Source organism: Camelus dromedarius, chromosome 5 (assembly GCF_036321535.1).
Source record: "Camelus dromedarius isolate mCamDro1 chromosome 5, mCamDro1.pat, whole genome shotgun sequence".
Lineage (NCBI taxonomy): Eukaryota > Metazoa > Chordata > Mammalia > Artiodactyla > Camelidae > Camelus > Camelus dromedarius.
In genome coordinates this window covers 1499293-1520323 of record NC_087440.1, presented here as the reverse complement: position 1 = coordinate 1520323, position 21031 = coordinate 1499293, and the positions used below count along the sequence as shown (strand labels likewise).

At 34.4% G+C, this 21031-nt stretch overlaps 1 protein-coding gene across 1 annotated transcript in view; it reads left to right on the top strand.

The window, feature by feature from the left end:
- Positions 1-17578, top strand: part of CLPX (caseinolytic mitochondrial matrix peptidase chaperone subunit X) — a 35685-nt gene extending 18107 nt beyond the window's left edge. Inside the window, exons 5-14 of the mRNA XM_010993555.3 lie at positions 59-218; positions 1802-1843; positions 5044-5220; positions 5580-5744; positions 6591-6679; positions 7641-7805; positions 10672-10971; positions 12579-12671; positions 14499-14605; positions 15829-17578. Of these exons, the coding sequence (XP_010991857.1) occupies positions 59-218; positions 1802-1843; positions 5044-5220; positions 5580-5744; positions 6591-6679; positions 7641-7805; positions 10672-10971; positions 12579-12671; positions 14499-14605; positions 15829-15919 (1389 nt within the window). The 3' untranslated portion in view covers positions 15920-17578. The remainder of the gene's footprint in view (positions 1-58; positions 219-1801; positions 1844-5043; positions 5221-5579; positions 5745-6590; positions 6680-7640; positions 7806-10671; positions 10972-12578; positions 12672-14498; positions 14606-15828) is intronic.
- Positions 17579-21031: the final 3453 nt, after the last annotated feature.

The window sequence follows — 21031 nt, the reverse complement described above, 5'->3', positions numbered from 1 at the left end:
TTAATGTGTATTTTTGTGATAGCTCATAGTAAATTATTAATATGTAATCATTTTTCAGATTTATAACTACCTCGACAAGTACGTTGTTGGCCAGTCATTTGCTAAGAAGGTGCTTTCAGTTGCTGTGTACAATCATTATAAAAGAATATATAATAATATCCCAGCTAATTTGAGACAGCAAGCAGAGGTTGAGAAGCAAACATCATTAACTCCTAGAGGTTAGTGTTTTGATAATTGACCAAAATAGAGATTACTGTGCCTAGAGTGCAACTCCTTGCTTTTGTCTTAAAATACTTTTAGTATAGTATAACATTTTTCAAAATGCAGGTCACTTCCCATTAGTGGCTCATGAAATCATTTTGGTATGTTGCCAATAGCATTTTTAAAAGAAAGTAAGTGTCAGTAGAAATTACCAGAGTACTTAAAAACTTGTAGTTAAGTATTGTTTCTTAAAACTTTTGTTTTCAGTTTTATGAGCTTGGGTTCTTAATCACACAGTAAAATGTATCTCTCAACAAGTGTCTTAGTGAAAAATGAAAGTCACTGGGGTACAGATTGAGACATCATTTTTGAATTGTAGACTTCACTACAACTAGCTCCCCATGACTGGATCATTGCAGTGCTCTGTACAACTCTGAGTTCTTCTCTTTTGGGTTCAAGATACAGAATTTAATTTGCTTAAGGCAGAGGTATATGGAGATGATAATTTACAGAACATATCCAGCACTCTTTCCTTTTTGGGCCCTAGCTACAGAGTGCAAGGTTAAGGGCAAATTTGTAAGTGACTCAAAGTATAATTCTTGTTAATGATGGATTCTAACATACCAGTATACTGTGTAATCTCAATGTACCGTGGACAGTAACGTGTGTTATATTAGTATAATTTTATTTTAAAAATGTGAATATTAATCATTTGAAGTGTTTTTGTTTGGTTGGTTTTTTTGGTCAAGGAGCTATGGTTTCTTACTTAGTCCTACATACAGCCTATTGTTTTAAATTCTTTTAGTCATCATTTTACAATTTAAAGCTTTTTTATTGTTTGTGGGGGGAGTAGGTAATTAGGTTTATTTATTTATTTTTAGAGGAGGTACTGGGGATTGAACCCAGGACCTTATGCATGCTAGGCATGCGCTCTATCAGTTGAGCTGTACCCTCCCCCCCATCATTTTACAATTTGAAGGAGTTCTGCTAACTACTTTTCGTATTGAATTACTTTTAGTAGCTACTATATATATAACTAATTGGCTCAATGAAGACACTTGTTCACTGGTTGAACCTACTGCAAAATAGTTACGTAGTAGTATCAGTTACTTTATTTTTAGAAAGTGAAAATCACAATAACTAATGGAAGACTTGGAACCTTCATTTTTCTAAGGTCCAATAGCACTGTTTAGTCATGGAGCAAAATGATTTTTTCTGATTCCTTTAGTCAGCAAATCAATAGTTAGGCTGTTCTAGGTGCTGGAAAGCCAATGGGTATATGGTATTTATAGTATGAAGGATTTAAACTCTTACTGAAGACTTACATTATTGCTACTCTTTTCTTATAAATATCAACTTTGTATTTGACAAGTGTGAATATTAGCGACTGGACAGCCATCATTAAGCATGTTTGGGTTTTTTTAATTTAGAAAAGCGTTAGCAAATAAATTTGTTAATAATGTGAAAAGCTAAAAAAACGTTAATGAACATAGTCTTTAAATATATTTGGAAGAGGGGAAGAAGTGGGATGCTCCTTGTTTGTTCCCCTAAACTAAACAGATATATATTTTCATGTTGCCATTTTCATCCTCTTTCTTAGAGTTAGAAATAAGAAGACGAGAGGATGAGTACAGATTTACAAGTAAGTGACCTCTCCTCAGGTCCTCCTCTGTAATCATTCTTCCTTTTGAGATTAACCTCAGTGAAGTATGTCAGCAGTAGTAACAGTAGACATGCATTTGCTTGTGTTTTACCCAAAAAGATACTATATATTATCTAAAGCTATTTATCGGACATGGTATATATAACTTTGGAACAGTTTTGTTCATAGCTAATTTGTGTAGTTTGTAGATGTTGGGTTATTTTAGATATGTGATTTAATCTTTTCTGTTGTGATATTTCTTAAAAGCATAATGTGGAGAGATAAAAAGTATTATATATAGTTTTCCTTTGTAAATATAGATCTGCATATTAATGGGAGTTGTATTTTTAAAAATCCATAGCTTGAGTTTTATATCCTTTTTTTAACCATACAATTAGAGTTGGCCTACTTATAAGTGACAGATTTTGGGAGAGGCAGATTATCTTCCAGCTATTCTTTGCCAGGAACCACACTGTTTATTTTTTGGTGTTTGTGAAACATAGTATATAGACTTGCAAATTCTAAATAAGCCCCAACTCACTGTTGCCAGCCCTAGATTGCCCCATAAACATCAGATGGTCTGATGGAAGTTGTGAAAGACCTGGGACACTAAGGCTAATGGCTATTATGATATCTTGCACCCATTTCTTTGGAGGTGGATATAGTTGCTACACAGAGGGTAAAGGTTTCAATGGTGTCATAAAAAGATTCACATGGCCTTTTGTATTCCAGTAACTGTAGTAACAAACAAAAGAAGACAATAGATAAGCCAGCATGAACATTTTTCATTTAAAAGTTTGATAATTTTACATTTGCCTTTGAACCAAGTGGTATTATATATCGACTTTTTGAGGTGTCCTGTATATTCAGGGTGAGCCATGAGAACATAACTTGTATACCAGCTCTGGAATGAGATTTATTACATGTAATAAAATGTGCTGTCAATACTATATTCATAAATTTGAGCAGATGGCTAGTGAAACTGCTATGAATTAGTAAAGTCTATAGTGAATATTTTGAAACAAATATCATAAGTGTAGTGATGTTTTTAATGTATGTAGTGATTTAATGTAATTTAAATGTTAGCAAGTAACAGTATTTAAGAACTTAGGTAAAAAGCGAGTTGTAATTATATTATTGATTGACTTGGAAATTAATATTTTGAGAGTTTAAATAGAATTAATTTTCATGTATAGTTTAGTTTTGTCCTATGTGGGATTTTAAGTTCTAAAGTTAGGGCATTAGGCCAAAATCATATATAATCAAAATATTCTTGAAAGTTCCTTTGGAAATCACATGTTAGAGATCAGCGTGTATCTCTTTAACATGTTAAGACTGAGGGTTTTTTCCATTATCATTGGAACATAATGTTTTTCTTAAGTTAAACACTAAATTAAATAGTTGGCTTGTGCTTAAGGGCCATATTATTCAGATAGTTAAACAGTTGGAAAATATTAATTCTAATAGCAGGTGCTTCTAAAGCACTTAGAAAGCTATCTCCCAGGCACTGTTGTAAGTGTTTTACATGTGTATATACTCATTTAATCTTGCCCAAACCTGTGAGATAGAAACTAGTCTTTACATCACCATGTTAACTATAAGAAAACTGAAGCACAGAAATTTAAAGTAGTTTGCCTAGGGCCATATAGCTGATGAGCTCCACCCAGCCAACTGAGCTAGCCTACTTGCTCATGGTCCTTCTCATTATAGAGAACTGCTTATGCGGTGAGAGAGATGCAAGAACAGAGACAACTCAAAGAACAGGAAGTTTATCTCAAGTTTATCCTGAGGCATATTTTCATAAAATGGAATGGAATACATCATTTGTTTTGTATTCTTTTAATTATTCCTCTTTATTAAACTTAAATCATAGAGTAAGTTAAATATGTGTCTCATGTGATTGCATTGTAGTTAATATGCTTCTTGCAATTTTGTTCAAGTTATTCACCTAAATCATTTTTTCCCCATTGGGTAGACCTACACTTGAGCCAAGCACCTTTTATATTGTCACAATTCCTAACTAGATTTTGCTGAAATTTAAATTTTGTGTGTGTGCATGTGTATGTGCTAGAGACAACTAGCTAACTGAACTCATATAGAAGACTGCATTTTTTGCCTCATGTGGATTATAATGAGACATAGCATTTATTAGAAACAACCTAAAAATAAACCCAGAAAATACAAGCAACTATGTTATAAGCACAGATACCTTAAATGCTGAGAGCCAGAAGCAGTATCTATTTGAAAATTTGACTAATTGAAAAGACTATTGGGATTCTTTCCTTCAGCCAAGAGAGGGAATAAGATTTTTTTTAAGGGACCCAACTGATAAAATGTTAGTTCATGAGCAATGTCAATCCCATCTAGTTAAGATTATGTCTCCAATAAAAGGACTAGAAAGATCCAGTTGAGATTCTGTAAAATCAGAAATTCAGACAGGGCCAGGGATAGTGACTCTTTGCATAGTTGGTTTCTCTGGTAGACCCACAGGATCATTTTTAGATGTGGAGGAGACTGTAGAGGTCATATGTCTCAGTATTTTCACTTTATAGGTAAGGAACCAGGCCCAGTAAAGCTAAGTGACTTGCCATGGTCTTACAACACAATGATAGAACCGAGAGTAGAACCCAAGTTCCCTATTTTTCAGGTCAGTGTTTTCCCCTTTCTCTACAGCCCTGATTCTTTTCCTTTGTACTGAAAAAAATAATACACCTTTGTTTGTCTTTCAAAGTGTCTCCAAATCAATTGTGTTTTGTTTTTACACTTTACAAAGATGTGTTTGAAATTGATAGGATGGGTATTATTGCCATCTTATGGATTAGGACTCAGAAACACCAAGTTTATATGACTTGCTCAAGATTATAGCTAGCTATTTAGAGACAAAGACCAAAGCTAAAGCTTCCTGACTCGTAGCACTGTTCTATTATACTGCCTTCTTTTGAGTGAAAGGGCATTCTTCATACAGGTTTGTATAAATAAGGAGGGTAAAAAGAATGCATTTCTTTGCTTGGGATTCCCTGAATAATCATTATGTATTGTACATTTGTCACTAGATAAGTTGAGGTTTTCTTCCTTTTTAGGTAAGAAAGACAGTATTTAAATTTTTTCTCAATAAGTGGTTTGAGATGTAGGGTTTATTGGGCATTTTTTCAAATGAAGCTCTGGTAAATTCCTTTGGCTTTTTTTTTTTTTTTTTTCAGAATTGCTTCAGATTGCTGGAATTAGCCCACATGGTAATGCTTTAGGAGCATCAATGCAGCAACAGGTAAATCAACAAATACCTCAGGAAAAACGAGGAGGTGAAGTATTAGATTCTTCCCACGATGACATAAAACTTGAAAAGAGCAATATTTTGCTGCTTGGACCAACTGGGTCAGGTAAATAACTTCCTGGGAAAATTTACTACTCATTTAAAACATAGGATATAAATAATTTTGTAACCTGTGTCTTGTGATTGGGGGGGTTCTGGCTTCTAAGAAGAAAATCTAAGACCAATCTTATAGATACATTACCAGAATGTATACAAGGCTTCAGGCTGAACTTGAGACATTGGTATTGCCCTTTAGACCTTGACAGGAATAATAAAAATAACGTACCATTAGATCTAAATAATGGTATGGAAAAGATGTAACCATAATTTTTTTATTACATACTATTCAGATTTATTTTGCATTTCTGTAGAGAAATCGTACATCAATATTTTTAGTAAAGTTTCGGTTACTGGTTCTACTTGTAGGTAAAACTCTGCTGGCACAAACTCTAGCTAAATGCCTTGATGTCCCTTTCGCTATCTGTGACTGTACGACTTTGACTCAGGCTGGATATGTAGGTGAAGATATTGAATCTGTGATTGCCAAACTGCTCCAGGATGCCAACTATAATGTAGAAAAAGCACAACAAGGTATGTTTTCAGCACAGCTTGTCTGTCCACAGATGTAGTCCCCAAATGTAGGGAAGCAGTCTAGTAGTAAGAGATAATATAATTCTTAATTTTGAGTCAAAGAGTAAAATTCTATAATTACATAAAAGTAGCTGTGTTAAACATTTTCTAGCATACTGAATAAGGGCCACAAAACTTGCTTTGCCTTATTGATAAGATGGCTAGTAGGGTGAAAATAGGCCAGATTACTATTCTGTTAGATTTTTAATACTATCATTGTTTTTCCTGTTCTGATTCTCCTCCAGACTCCTAATGCTGGTGTTGGGATGGGGAGGGGATAAGGCAAGAGAGTACCAGATGAATATAGAAACAGATGATGAGCCTGTTGACCTGCAGGATGTCATAGATGCTACATTTCTCCTTTCCCCATCTCTTATCTGTCCTTGTTTTCATGAAGAACTTGACAGCCTCCTCTCTAGCTTCCTTTAAGACAAGGATGTAGATGGGAGAGAGTAAGCTAAAGTTTTGCTAGCACAGGCACTGTATCTACCTCCTGTTTTCACTCTATAGCTCTATCTCAGCTTCCTAGAATAAGGAACCTCAAAACATTAGTGAGGTAGATAACTGTGGTCATACCCATAGTTCGTTATCATACCCAAATGATATTCTGTGGAGTAAATTATAAAACATTTGTACAAAATGACGAGTGGAAAAAGTAGCAGTATATTTTTATAATATTAAGCCATTGCATATGTTAAATGTGAAAGATTGAATAACCTTGCTCTCTAGCTACCTAGTCTTTTAAAGCTGAGATTGTCTTGTGTATATCTTTTTCATGTTATAAATAGAATCCTCCTTAAATTATAGGAATTGTCTTTCTGGATGAAGTAGATAAAATTGGCAGTGTGCCAGGCATTCATCAGTTACGGGATGTAGGTGGAGAAGGCGTTCAGCAAGTAAGCAGTTGAATATTTTGTTCAAGCCCACTAAAAGGAAGGGAATACATCAACCTCCCAAATATTGTACGTTTGGTTTCACATTCAGTTAGATTGTTTTGTTTATTTCTCCCACCCCAAAACTCCACATACCATTTAGTTCAGCTAAGAGAAAGCTGTTGGTGATTTTAAATACCAAATTTCCTTTGTTAAGAAATTAAAAAGTCTTTAAAGAACAGAAAAAAAATTGAAGTTTAGTTTTTGTTGGTTTTATTCCTCAAAGGCCCAATTAAACATTTCTAGAGGACTCTTAAAGTTCTGGTTCCAACTATACATAAATGAACTACGTACAAGTATCTTACTGTATGCGCTTAGTTAGAAGGTAAAATAGTGTTTTATTCCTTGTAGAGTCATAATTAAGTCATAATGATCTTTGGTCAACCTGACCTTTTACTGGTAACTAATTATGACATAAACTGCAGGGTAAGGAAAATTGCTTTTAATTTTTTTGACCAGAGAGAGGTGCAATCACACTTATAAAATATGCTGCATAATTTCTCATAAAGGCATCTCAATAAAAGTATTCTCAAAGTTTAACACTAGGAGTAGAACAGAATTTTAATTTACATGAAATACAAATCTTCAAATATTTTCAAATTCTGAATGTTCCCACCATGGTTGGGTAACATCTTACAGAGTCATATTTCTCTTTATGTCAGAATTATGTCCTTACCATCAAAAACAACCTCTCAGGTTAATGGTAACAGTTTCCTGAATACATAAGGAGTCCAGTAACTATTCCAAATAAGTTTATGAATTATCGATGTGATTTGCACTTTAGTTGTGGAAATGTGGGAGGTTTCTTCATTTATGCTCATTGACCATAACCACATATTATTTTCCCCATTGAGTCCCGTAATCTTAAGTATAATAAATAATACACTTACATGATTATTCCATAAATCATTCATTTTTTATTTAGGGCTTATTAAAACTACTAGAAGGCACGATAGTCAATGTTCCAGAAAAGAATTCCCGTAAGCTACGTGGAGAAACAGTACAAGTTGATACAACAAACATCCTGTTTGTTGCATCTGGTGCCTTCAATGGTTTGGACAGAATCATCAGCAGGAGAAAAAATGAAAAGGTAAGTTTTTCTGAGAGGTTACTAGTAGAGAGAGCATTTTTAGTTACAGAAGATGGACCCTCAGTTTCTAACCTCATATCTGCTGGCCGCCAGCGGTGGATTTTTAAGAGTTAGGTTTTCTTAGATTATACCAGAAATATATTCCTAGTTATTTTTTAAAATCTCAGAGTAGTAAATTGGAAAATTTCTAAATATCATCTGTATATGAGCATTTTTAAAATATAACTTGACGATTTTGATTTTATATTTCACTTAAGGGATTCTTCTGTTATTTGAGGTAGCTGCTGAATCAGTAAAATATATATTCATTCATTTCTCTTGCCCAATTCACTGGAGCCCAGTAAAGAGCTTGTCTCCATTGCCCCATCCTTAGAGTCAATTGTAGATCACTGCTCACTTTCACAGATGGAGGAAAGCCCAAGGGTGTATATAAATAGAGAAATTATGCTAGCAAGCCTGCTTGTAACCCCTCAAGCTGAGTTGTGATCTCATCTAGTTTTACAGATGTTTCTTAAACATTCTTCTAAGCCTTGATTTTAACTATTTTAACTGGAACTTATTTCTTCATATCCTCAAGGTCTATGCCCAGTAGCTATTTGTTGGTACATTTGATTGATTACAATAAAATGTAATGCCAACATAGTTCTTGCCCCCAAAGTGCCTATTTTCCATGTTTTTCTGTTTTATGTAATAGCTAGCCACAAATGATCTCTTTTATATATTATTTTCTATTTAAATGAATATATCATGGATCCACTTTTTTCTGTATTGCTTGCTTTAAGTCTCGTTGGCCTTGCATGCACTAGTTTAAGTAGCAGTAATAGTTAAAAAAAAAAAAAAACAGCGCTGCTAATGGGAGGGTTGCCTGTGGTAATTCTTCTGCGTAACCCAGATGAGAAAACTCTTGTACAAGTACTGAGCCATGTAGTGCTCTTATTCCTCAGTGCCTGGCCTTACTCAGTGTGGATAAGGTTAGATTTTAATTTTTCATAGTAGTTAATTTATGTTTTTCTTGCTTTTGAAATTCTGCATAAACTAGCCTAACAAATTAGAAAGAAGAAATTATTTCTTTGCATGTGTGCACGTGAGAGAGATGAGGGGAAGAGAAAGAGAAACAACTTAATATTTGAAATTTGCAACCAAATGCAGGGACCATGTTCTGATATTTATTTATAATTCATACTTCCAAAAAGAATTTGAAGCTAGAAACTTGTAGAAAAGAACAATTAAAAGTAATGTTAGAAAAGAGATCAGAAACATATAGAAGGAAGGTTTAGGTCATAGTTTCAACTTAATGGAAATTGTCACTCCATTTAGCTTCAAACTTCTTAATGGAAAATAGGGAGAAATAGTGAGCTGGTTTTTATTGCCTGAAAGAGGAAGGGTATTATGTCTTTATGAGACATAAAGATTTAAAAACAGTTTGTCACATAGATTTTTATGAAAAGAAAATAGAAACATAAGAGAGTCTTCAGCAGTGATTTTATAAAGGATTAAACACATCCATTTGGCTGTTGTTTTTATCAAACCTTGTTGAAAACCAGGGGTACAATATTAAGTAATATATTCTAACCATATCAAACTGCTTGCAGTCCTAAGTTTTATTCCTATTGCCTTTGCTCATGCCCCTCCCTGCCTCAGTCTGGTTGGCAAACACTTGTTTATCTTCTAAGGCTCAGTCTGTTAAAAAAAAATTAGGCGACTCCTCTGTGAAGGCTTTCTTGATCACCTCCTACCCTCCCTCCCTAGTATGTGCCTGTTTTCCTCCTTTCCACTGCCAGGGTTTCCTGCACAGTTGTCCTTCATTACACCTATGATACTTTAATATCCTCGTGTGTTCTCACTGTAAATAAGCCCCGTTAAGGTAAGGGCTGTCTTCAGGTCTGTATCCTCAGTGTTTTACAATAATGGTTAATAAATGTTTATATATATATGTGTGTGTGTGTGTGCGCGCATATATGTTTGTATTACCATATGTGCTTACATGTGTATACAGTAAATGCTTAATAAGTATTTATTGAATGAAAGGTATTTTGTTTTCTGATACACTAACTGTCCGCATACAAAGCTTAGAGACTCAGGAATGGATTTTTAACTTAGGCTGTTTTTTCACATACCATGTAACTTTTCTTGTACTTTTGACAAGCTGTATGACATATCAAAATTAAACTTTCTGACAGTTGTCTGGAGTATGGTTCTTTTATATTGACTGAAGCAAGATCCATACACCTTGGATACCCAACCTTTTACAGCCAAGTTACCATTTTTGTTTTGTATAATCTTTAAATGTTGTTCTTTATAAAATCTAAATTATTCTAACTCATAGGGTAATGTATATAACCCCAAATCATGATTTTAATAGAATGCTTAGCAATGACTTAAGACATTTGTCGGTAATTTCCTTATAAGGCTGCTTATTCCATAGACCCTACTCCTGTTTAGAGTATTATAAAATTGACTCTGGTTATAAAAAAATTATAGCCTCCATTTTCACAGTTCTTACACATTTTGGAAACCACACTAGTCTAGAGGTCTTAAAAATCCTGCAACATTATTATCTGAGTTTAAGGGACTTCCCTTCACAGTTCTTACTTACCTACTTTTACTAGAATTCAGTCTTTGAAAATTGGTTAGGTTTTGAATTCTGAAGGCAGATAGACCTGAGTTCGAATTCTGGCTTTACCACTTAGAGCAGCAACAGCTTAGTCAAGGTACTCAGCCCCTCTAAGCCTGTTTTCTTCATTGTAAAATATGAATGATAGTAGACCTTCTTCAGTGGCAAAGATCATATGAGATATGCATGCAAAATGCTTAGCATGATGCAGCTTCATTCTGCTGTTTGTAATATCTGTCTTTTCTTTGGCAGTATCTTGGATTTGGAACACCATCTAATCTGGGAAAAGGTAGAAGGGCAGCAGCTGCTGCAGACCTTGCCAACCGAAGTGGAGAATCAAATACTCACCAAGACATTGAAGAAAAAGACCGTTTATTACGTCATGTAGAAGCCAGAGATCTCATTGAATTTGGCATGATTCCTGAGTTTGTGGGACGGTTGCCTGTGGTAGTTCCTTTGCATAGCCTAGACGAGAAGACACTTGTGCAAATACTAACTGAGCCACGTAATGCTGTTATCCCTCAGTACCAGGCCTTATTCAGCATGGATAAGGTTAGATTTTTATTTTTTATGATTTATGAGGTTTTTTGCTATTTTGAAACTCTGTATGTATCAGCCTAACAAGTTAAAAAGCAGTACTCCGCATCTGGAATACCAGCCTATTCTTCACTAGATACGGATCTGTTCATCTAGGAATCACAGAAGGCACATTGTGTTATATTAGACACTTAACAGTTAGCTGTATTTTTTTCTTCATTAAAACTGACATTGTAGCTTTTAAAACCCAAGGGTATATATAAATGAGAGAGAAATTATGCTAGCAGCCTGCCTGTAACCCCTCTAGCCAGGCACACAGGATTGTCTTTTTAGCCTTGATATTCTAAATGCTTCCATTGTGACATACTTTGTATACTTTTTTCTAAAGTTAGCTCTCACACCTACTTCTCTGCAGCCAGACCTGGAGATCACTTTAACCCACACAACCAATCAGATAGCAGATGTTTTGGGTTTTATGAACTTAGTGTCTTGAAATACCAGTCTCTCTGTGGCCACTGTCCCTACCTCAAGGCAAGCCCATTTATAATTCTTCACGTTTACCTGTTCCTTTACTTCCTACTTGATCTCCCTATCTCAAGTCTGTCTCTGACCACTGCCACCAAAATATCATTGTCTTCCATTTCCAGAATGGATCTTTTTAAAATTATTAGACACAGTGCCCAGCAAGTAGATATTAAGTTCTTAATAAATATTTATTGAGTGAATAAACACAAAGCTAATTATTTTACTCCCCTCCTTAAAATCCTCCAGTGGGCCCCTAGCCTTATTTAGGTGCCCCCACTCTAATGCTCTCTTAGCACTGTGTGCAAACACTATGCTGTAAATGCTGTTTTGTTAATTTGTCACCACCCAATAGACTTCAGATTCTTGAGGGCAAAGGTGATGTCTGATTCATCATTTAGTCTCTAATATATAAACACATAGAGGTTCAATAAATGTTGAACGAAGTCCTAGAAAATACGTGTTAATCTAGAAAACCTCTTTAGAGACTGAGGACAAACTTGTGATTCATACTGATACCTTCTCATAGGTTAACTGTTACAAATGCTTTCTGAAGGCAAGGTTCTAAAGCACCATGAGAGATAATTACCTCACTTAAATTTTACATTTTCTGCAGGTGGAAATTAATAACCAAAAGTTTAATACCAAGATCTTGTGAAGTCTAATGTTCCAAAGTATTTTGTTTTTTGGGGGGGGTGGTTGGTGTATTAAATTCTCAGTAATTTTTAAAATCTGGTAATTTAGAGAGGCTTGTCTAAAGTTTTATCTTTGTTCCATAGGATGAGTTGGTAACGCTCTTTAAAATGAATGTTTTCCAGAAAGAAAGTGATAACCTAAAAATGCCTCAGTCTGAAAAGGAATAGTGTCAATCAGAACATGAAGATTCTGACCCCATGTTTCTAAGTATTAGTGAATCAGTGTACTTAACTCTCTGAAACTTATATCTTTATCTGTAAAGTCAGGGCATTGGTCTCTTTTTGTTCTAAAAAGACCAGTAATAGTGGTAGGTAGTAATTGTTAATAGATCAAATGCTGTATGGTTATATTACAAAAGTAAGATTAAGTATTATCTGAGCTATTTCTTTTGAATATATTTGTAGTGTGAACTGAATGTTACTGAAGATGCTTTGAAAGCTATAGCCAGACTGGCACTAGAACGAAAAACAGGTGCACGAGGCCTTCGGTCCATAATGGTAAGTTGGCATTAGTATACAAAAAACTAGATTATTTCTTGGTCTGAATTTCGAGAATATTAAACTTACATGTCTTTTGTTTGGAAATACATGCAGAGAATTAGCCTAACATTTTTTTGTGATTTTGTTTTTTTGTTTGTTTTGGTCGCAGTAGATTATATTTTTCTTCTTTCTAAAAACTAACTTTAAAGGTGTTCGTAACAGAGGACATACACATAATATAATTAAAGAAATAGAGGAAATCAGGATTGTGGGAAGGAGAATTTCAGAAAAGTCCGCATAGGCCTTTTGACTAAGCCCCAGAGCACCTTCTCAGACTCATTGAAATCTTTTTTTTTTTAATTCTTAATTTTAATGAAATGTAGTCAGTTTACAATGTTAGTTTCAAGTGTACAGCAAAGCAATTCAGTTATACATATACATACATATATATGTGTGTGTGTGTGTGTATATTTAGATTCTTTTCTGTTATAGCTCTTACATTATAAGAAATTGTATATCATTCCCTGTGCTATACAGTAGGTCCTTGTTGTTTATCTGTTTTATGTAATAGTAATATCTGTTAATCCCAAACTCCTAATTCATCCCTTCCCTCCCTTTCCCCACTGGTAACTACAGTTTGTTTTCTGTGTCTGTGAGACTAACTGAGATCTTAATTCTTGTTTGTTTGAAAATAAATTGTAGATACCATGACATTTTACCCCTGAATTGTTCAGTATGGTATGAACTCACTTTTAATTTTGTTACAAATCCTAGAGACCAGCCTACTTTCAGCCACCACCCACTCTCTTAGCGTTCTCTCCCTGCCTACAGCTATGGCTGTACAGTGGGTTACCATTTCCCTACATGCTCCCCAAACAAACAAACACATGTTCCTGTTCTCTTTTAAGGATTTCACTGCTGAATATTACCTCTCTCATAAAAAGTAGGACTTTCTGATTAGATCTACACATTCATCACAGACAGTTTGAGATTATAGTCTCTCTTTTTTTGTGTGTTTTGTTATTTTTTAAATTAATTCTTAAAAATTGAAGTGTAATTGATGTTCAGTGTTGTGTTAGTTTCAGGTGTACAGCAGAGTGATTCAGTTATACATATCTATTCTTTTTCAGATTCTTTTCCATTGTAGGTTATTACAGGGTATTATAGTTCCCTGTGCTCTGCAGTAGGTCCTTGTTGTTGAGATTATATTCTTTAATGAAGGTCTGGACTTCAGGTGTTAATGACAGATTTATAAACATGCAAACTAGAAGAATAAATAATATAGTGGACATTTTTTTCCAGCAAATTTGGTGTACTCAACCAGTATTTTCCTTAAGATGGAATATAATCCAGCCCCTACTCGTAGGCAAAACTAGTTTTCTTTAGTAAATAACTTTAGATCTACTGCAGCACTTGAGACAAATACTGTTTGAAGTCATAGCTTGGTAGAGATGATTTAGGATTAAATCATTTCCAAATTAAGGATAGTAATCCTCCTTAATTGGTCCTCCTTTGGTCATAGCGTATATCAGATGCTTCTGAGTAATATCTGAGTCTCATACAAAATGAAAGTAGTCTTTTTGTATGTGCATAGTGACCCACGTAGGCAGAACTACAAATAGCCTTCCCTTATAGAGTCATTTCTCTCTGAATTTAGTTAGAAGCTATTTTAATATGAAGAATATGAAAGCTTTTACATTGACTTTTTCAACATTCAGTTCCTGGTGCATAATAGGGACTCAGTAATACTTGCTGAGTTAATGAATTTGATTGATAACCTGTAGAATACAAGTACTGTGTATGTAACCTCAGTTTCCCATGTAACTCATTACTTTATCATTTTAGGAAAAGCTGTTACTAGAACCAATGTTCGAAGTCCCTAATTCTGATATAGTATGTGTGGAAGTTGACAAGGAAGTAGTAGAAGGAAAGAAGGAACCAGGATACATCCGGTAAAGTGTATTGTCAAACTAGAACAGATGTAAAACTTAAAATCCGTTCTTTATTGCTACAGTCTATTGGTTGTCATAAAATTCATAAAGGAAGCAATTATCTCAAATTTTCTGTACAAAATTTTTTAATTTTGCTTATAAAATAATATTTTGAATCTTTCTGAAAATTGATCTTCAAAATTAGCCTCCACTTTTTTCTCTTAAGGATGAAGTATCAAAAAAGACATAAAAGTAATCCAAATGAAGAGATTCTAATGAACCTTCCTGCTAATTTTGTAATTTGTGAATGACTTGTTTCATGTCTTTCATAAGACCAAAACTTTGTTGACAGAATTTGTCATATCTTATCAGTTGACAAATTTGACGTATCTTTGATTGCTTTATATAACTATTCTAGGGGTCAGCAGGCTTTCCTGTACAGGGCTAAATACTTCAGGGCCATACAATCCTTATTGTAGCTACTCAGCAGTGTCCTCATAGCTTGATAGCAGCCAGACAATCCATAAATGAATGAGCATGTCTGTGTTCAAATAAATCTTAATTTACAAAAACAGATGATAGGCTTTGTTTGGCCTGCAGGTTGTAGTTTAGTGACTGCAATCTATTCAGTAAATATTAAACAGGGCTTGACTTTAATGTTACCTACACAAAAATTAGGTTTCTATCACAAAGTGCATTATGTTTTGTTTATCTTCTAAGATAACTTATGAGATGACTGGTTTTGAACAACGTTGCTTATTCAAAGAGACATAATCTTTTACTGTTGTTTGATACTAATAGAAAGGAATTGTGATGGTTTGACCATAATTTTCACTAATTTGAGTCATATTGGTTTGGTCAGAAGCTTTCAACTTCTTTGCCATTGATAGATGCTAAATGTTAAAGATTTGGGTTGAAATAATAGATTCTACTTTTTTGGTGAAGAAATGGATTTATTTTTAAGCCTTCATAATGGAAGCCTCGTTGTTGATTTATTTCAGTAAAACTTTTATTAGGGAAAATGTTAGAAAAATTACTTGCAACTTTTGGTTGTGTGCTCTAAATGTCTCCTGTATGTTATCAGTAAGCAATCTTAATGTTAAAGGTGCTCTTAATATTTTCTTTCTTTGGGTAGCTTGTGGATTAATTTATTATTTTGTTATTAATTTGTTATTTATTTTTTGAGAAGTTGTGTTTACCCATAGTTCTTTTTTTTAAAAAAAACGCATGGCTTTTCATTATAGGGCTCCAACAAAAGAATCCTCTGAAGAAGAGTATGACTCTGGAGTTGAAGAAGAAGGGTGGCCTCGCCAAGCAGATGCTGCAAATAGCTAAACTATCAGACTTCTGTCCTGTATATAAAGTTTTCCTTCTTTTGTTTAGGATCGTAACTGTCTCAGCAGTCTGACATTAAAAACATTGGATCTGTCTTGGATATCACACATGGTCAGAAGCTTTTAGGATAAAATTCAGATCATGTATATTATGTAACATCACATTGATTTATACAGAGGACATTACGTGGACTTTAATGACACAGTGTTCAGAGATAAAATGTACATTATTTTCGTTCGGTTTTTTAAAAATATGCTTTAACAAAATTCTTAGGAGTTCTTTTAAGCAATGCAGATGTTGCAGTAACTGTGGATTTTACAATAATGTTACTCTACAAATGGGAAAATAAATTCTTTAAAATTGAAGATTGAGATTCAATTCTTTAGTTTAATCTTCTCTACCCATACTTGTTTCCTGAAAATATTTGAATTTTATTCATCTTAAAAATTAGAACAAGTAGTTTCCAAGTAGTCAGAAATTTCATGGAAAAAGTACCCTGAAGAACCGTGTTTTGATGACTTGTTTAGTTGTATACTTACACATGACACTAACTTCCCAATTGGTACTATAAAAAGGCCATTCTCTTACTGACTTGTCTGATTTATTTGCCATTTTTGATCCATTTTCGTACCATAAGTGAGCAGATGGAACTGAAGTCTGCCTTAAATCTTCAGAGAAAGACTACATCTAATTCTAAATGTAGCTAGCATGCAGCATCAGTCATAGTGACAGCCATGTGCTGAGGTAAATAAAACATCCCAATGTTGTACACTTCCCAAAGTACCTAGCTAGTTTTCTGTTTTGTTTTTTTTGCTGGATATTTGTCCAATTCTTTGGCTTCATAGAACGTTAGAAAATCTATGCTTTGCTATCAGCAGAAGTGAAGTGTTCATACTAAAATATAAGTTATTAACTTTGATTATATAACAGAACTAAACAGTGGGGGAAATTTGGGGGCTTAACGATGAAAATTATTTTATTTGATTCCATGTATATTAAAATATTTAGGTACCTTTTAAGTTTTTTTTCTTTCCTTCTGTGTTGATGGAAGTTTCTGTACTATTCATTCAGTTCAGCCTCATTTGAAATTGTTTAAATGAGAGTACATTTAAATACTTGTTTTCAATTTTTGGCTTATAAATGCTTGAGTTTTCCTTTTAGCCCCTTTTTCCTAGGAAAAGAACCTTAAGCTATTAGCAAATTCTAAATCTTGTTGATGAAGAGTTGGACTTTCTGTGAAGTAATAAGAGACATAAGGTAACTACTTATGGCTGGGGTAGGACCAGAAATGCACTTTTGCAAAGTGTTTAAGCCTGGTTGCTCTAGTATGGAACAGAAACAGGTATCCTTCTTGGTCGCCCTAGCAATGGTTAAAATTCTCCTCAGGAAGTCTTTCATATTATAACTGTTCACTGTCTTTTTCTTACAGCCTCATGTTCCTTTTTGTAGAGTGAAAATTGGAGTAGCAACTAAATATATTAAGGGTACTTGTCCTGAAATAGACTGGGAGACATTTTAGTCACAACAAGTTACATTTGGTTTTGGAAGTTGTTAACAAAGCATAATCGATGTTTTTAAATTAAACACAACTGAGTATAACTACGATTTGTATCTTGAAACTTGTTTTGGCATTTGAATAAAACAAAAGGATTAAACGAAGGCCATTGTAGTGGTGTATCCATAATAACAGTACCATTTTTAAAAGGATGCAGATATCTGAGCTGCTTTAGTCTAGTGATTGGTTGATCCTTGACACTTTTATATTCCTCTAATAAATTCTAGTTGTAGATTCCACAGACAAAATGTCTGTTATTAAGGTTTATGTTAAACATTGATTGAAAACCCTTACTGAAATATCCTACATGGGCCCCACACTAGTAAGCTTTCCAAGAAGCACAGTAGTCTAGTAGAGGAAGCAAACACAAACATCAGTACATTATAACAATAGAAGTGAGATGCCAGGTATGGTGGCACAAAAAGGTGGTAGCCCAGATGGATCTGGAAGAACAAGTAGGAATTTGTCAGAAAGGAATAATGAAAATTAAATAAAAATCTCAAGAAATGTGATGCAACTAGGGAGCTTTAGGAGTTGAGAAACAGGCAACATATGACTTAAATATTACTCCTCTGACACGAACGTTGAATATGTTCTCTCCCCTCTACATCCAACTTTGCCTTTCATTAAGAAACCAAATGATGGAACCATCAAACCTATAAAACTATACGTGCTTCAGCACCCAACCTTTCTCTCCAATTACAGCTGAAGGATCCCTTTAATCAAAACTCAATCCCTCCACATCATTATGAGGGATCCCATCGTCCCTGTCATTTCTCAAGGCCTTCAGTTATTTTGTTAGTATCGTTACTACGTTATTGGTCTCCTTCCTTCTGAAACATTCCCAGCAGCATCTAAACACTGACTAGAATGTCTTGTCCTATAACAAACCTCCCAAGCTTATTTTTCATTTGTTTGTCTTTCTAACTACTATAGTCCCACTATGGTGAAGGCCATGCCTGTTTTCTTAACTATAACCAGTACCTACCGTAGTGGTTTGGTGTGCCATACATTTATTTTTTTTAGAGAGTATCTTTTATACCAGGTTAAGTTGTACTTTTATGCAAAAAGTAATAGGGAGCTATTAAAACTGCTTTAAGCAGGAAAGTTGGCCATCACTTGATGTGGGTCTTAGATTGTTGGGAAGGGAAGGCTTTGAGGAAAATGGAGGGAAACATGACTGGAGGCCTCCTTGTGGAGATTTCTTCAGCACTTGTCCTCTAACTCCTACCTCATCACTTTTCATCCCACTTTTCGGATCAGTTCTCATTAGCAAACAAAACAAACTCCCTTGAACCCCTAGATGTTGATCTTGCTGTTTCCAGTTCCCTTCCAGACTTTGATTTTGAATGAGGTGAGAAGTTGTTGGAAGGCTTTGCACAGAGGAAAGATAAAATAAGACAATGTTTTAAAAGGCCTCTGGTTGCAGTATAAGTGAACAGACTATAGACGAGCAATGATTGAATAAGGGACACTCGGGCGCATTGTAGTCCTACCAGAAGATGATGGATTAGACTAAGATGATAGCAATGTAAGTGGAAGAGTGGACGGGTAGGTATTTTTGCAAATGTGTCTGCAAAGTGGTATCCCATGTTCTTCAATGGGGAAACTCAATATTATAAAGATGTCTGTTATCCCTATGTTAATTTATAAATTTAATATGCCAATAAGATACCAATAAGTTTTAAAGCTAAACGAGGCAAAGGGATTCTAAAGTTCATGTGTAAAAATACACTGGTAAACAAGCAGAATGATAATGCACACTCATAGTGCTTACTCTGTGTCACTGTTCATTTTAGCACAACTATGAGGTAGATGGTATTATCAGTCCTTCTAGATGATGAAACTCAAGCCTAGAGTGGTAAGTAGCTTTCCCAAAGTCACACAACTAGTAAGTAACAGCCAGGAATTAACCTCAGGTAGATTGGTTCCAGAGCCTCTCCACTTAACACACCAAAAGAAGAATGAGGAGGGACTGCATCTTGTATTTTTAAAATAATGTAAACCTTTAAAAATTTAAGTGTGTACCAGTGTATGACAGATCAATGGAAAAGAATGTAAGGTCTGGAAATAGATCCCCCCCCCAAAATACACACACCCACACACACACATACACATACACACATATATATATGAATTTAGTATTAGAAAAATTAGAAAAAACATGCAATAAATTACATTGAGAACTGAGTATCCATCTAGAAAATAAGTTACATCCATACCTTACCTAATACATTTTAAGATGAAAACTGAAGCCTTTAAATATTACATACAGTATTACATAATTACTTAATATATAAGATATAAGTAATTACTATGTAGAATATTACAAAGAGTTTCTGAGAAATACTAGAAGTCCCTTGGGAAGTGGGGTCAGGCTCTGATTGGTTCTTCTCATGATACAGAGCTGGACTCTTACCCAGGGTATCATCTATTGACTGCTTTTAAAAAGTAAAGATCTAATCATGAGATGCTAGAGCAATTGGATATCCAAAGTTGGGGCGGGGGTTGAGGAGGACACCTCAACCAAAGTCTCACACCTCATACAAAAATTAACTCAAAAATGGATCACAGACTTAAATGTAAACCTATAAAACTTTTAGAAAAAGCACAGGAGAAATTTTTCAGGATCTAGGACTGAGTTCTTAGACTTGCCTCCAAAAGCGTGACCCATAAGAAGAAAGACTCATTAAGTTGGACTTCATAAAAATTAAGGACTTTTGCTCTGAAAAAAAGGACAAACCAAAAAGCATGTTAACAGGATGAAAAGACAAGCTATAAACTGGGAAAAATATGTGCAAACCACATACAAAGGACAAGTATCTAGAGTATAAAACGAACTCACAAATTTCAATAGTAGAAAACCAAACAATCCATTTAGAAAATGGGCAAAAGACATGATCAGACATTTTAATGAGGAGGGCATACATCTGGCAAATCAGCAAATAAAAAGACACTCAACATAACTAGCTGTTAAGGTAGTGTAAATTAAAACCACAATAAAATAACACTACATACCTATCAGGATGTCTAAAATAAAAAATAGTAACACAAAATGCTGATGAGAATGCAGAGAAAAGGGATGATTCATATATCTGGTGGGAATGTACAGTGCTGCAACCACTGTGGAAAACAATTTGGCAGTTTCTTTAAAAACTAAACATTTAACTGGCATATGATCCAGCAATTATGTTCCTGGGCACTTATTCCAGAGAAATAATGGTTTGTGTTCACACAAAAATCTGTATACAGATGTTTATAGCAGCTTTATTCATGATAGTCCCAAAGTGAAAACAAACCAAATGTCCTTCAGCAGATGAGTAATTAAACAAAGTATGTTTTCATTTTATCCACACCTTTTTTGCACACTTGATTACAATGATAAGGTACACTGATACAACCACCTGGATGTAGTTCCAGAGGATTATGCTGAGTGTGAACAACAAATCCAAGAAGGTTATGTACTATGTGGTTCCATTTATATGACATTCTTGAAAGGACAAAAGTTATAGTAATGGAGACCAGATAGTAGTTGCTAGAGGTTTAGGAAGGAAAGT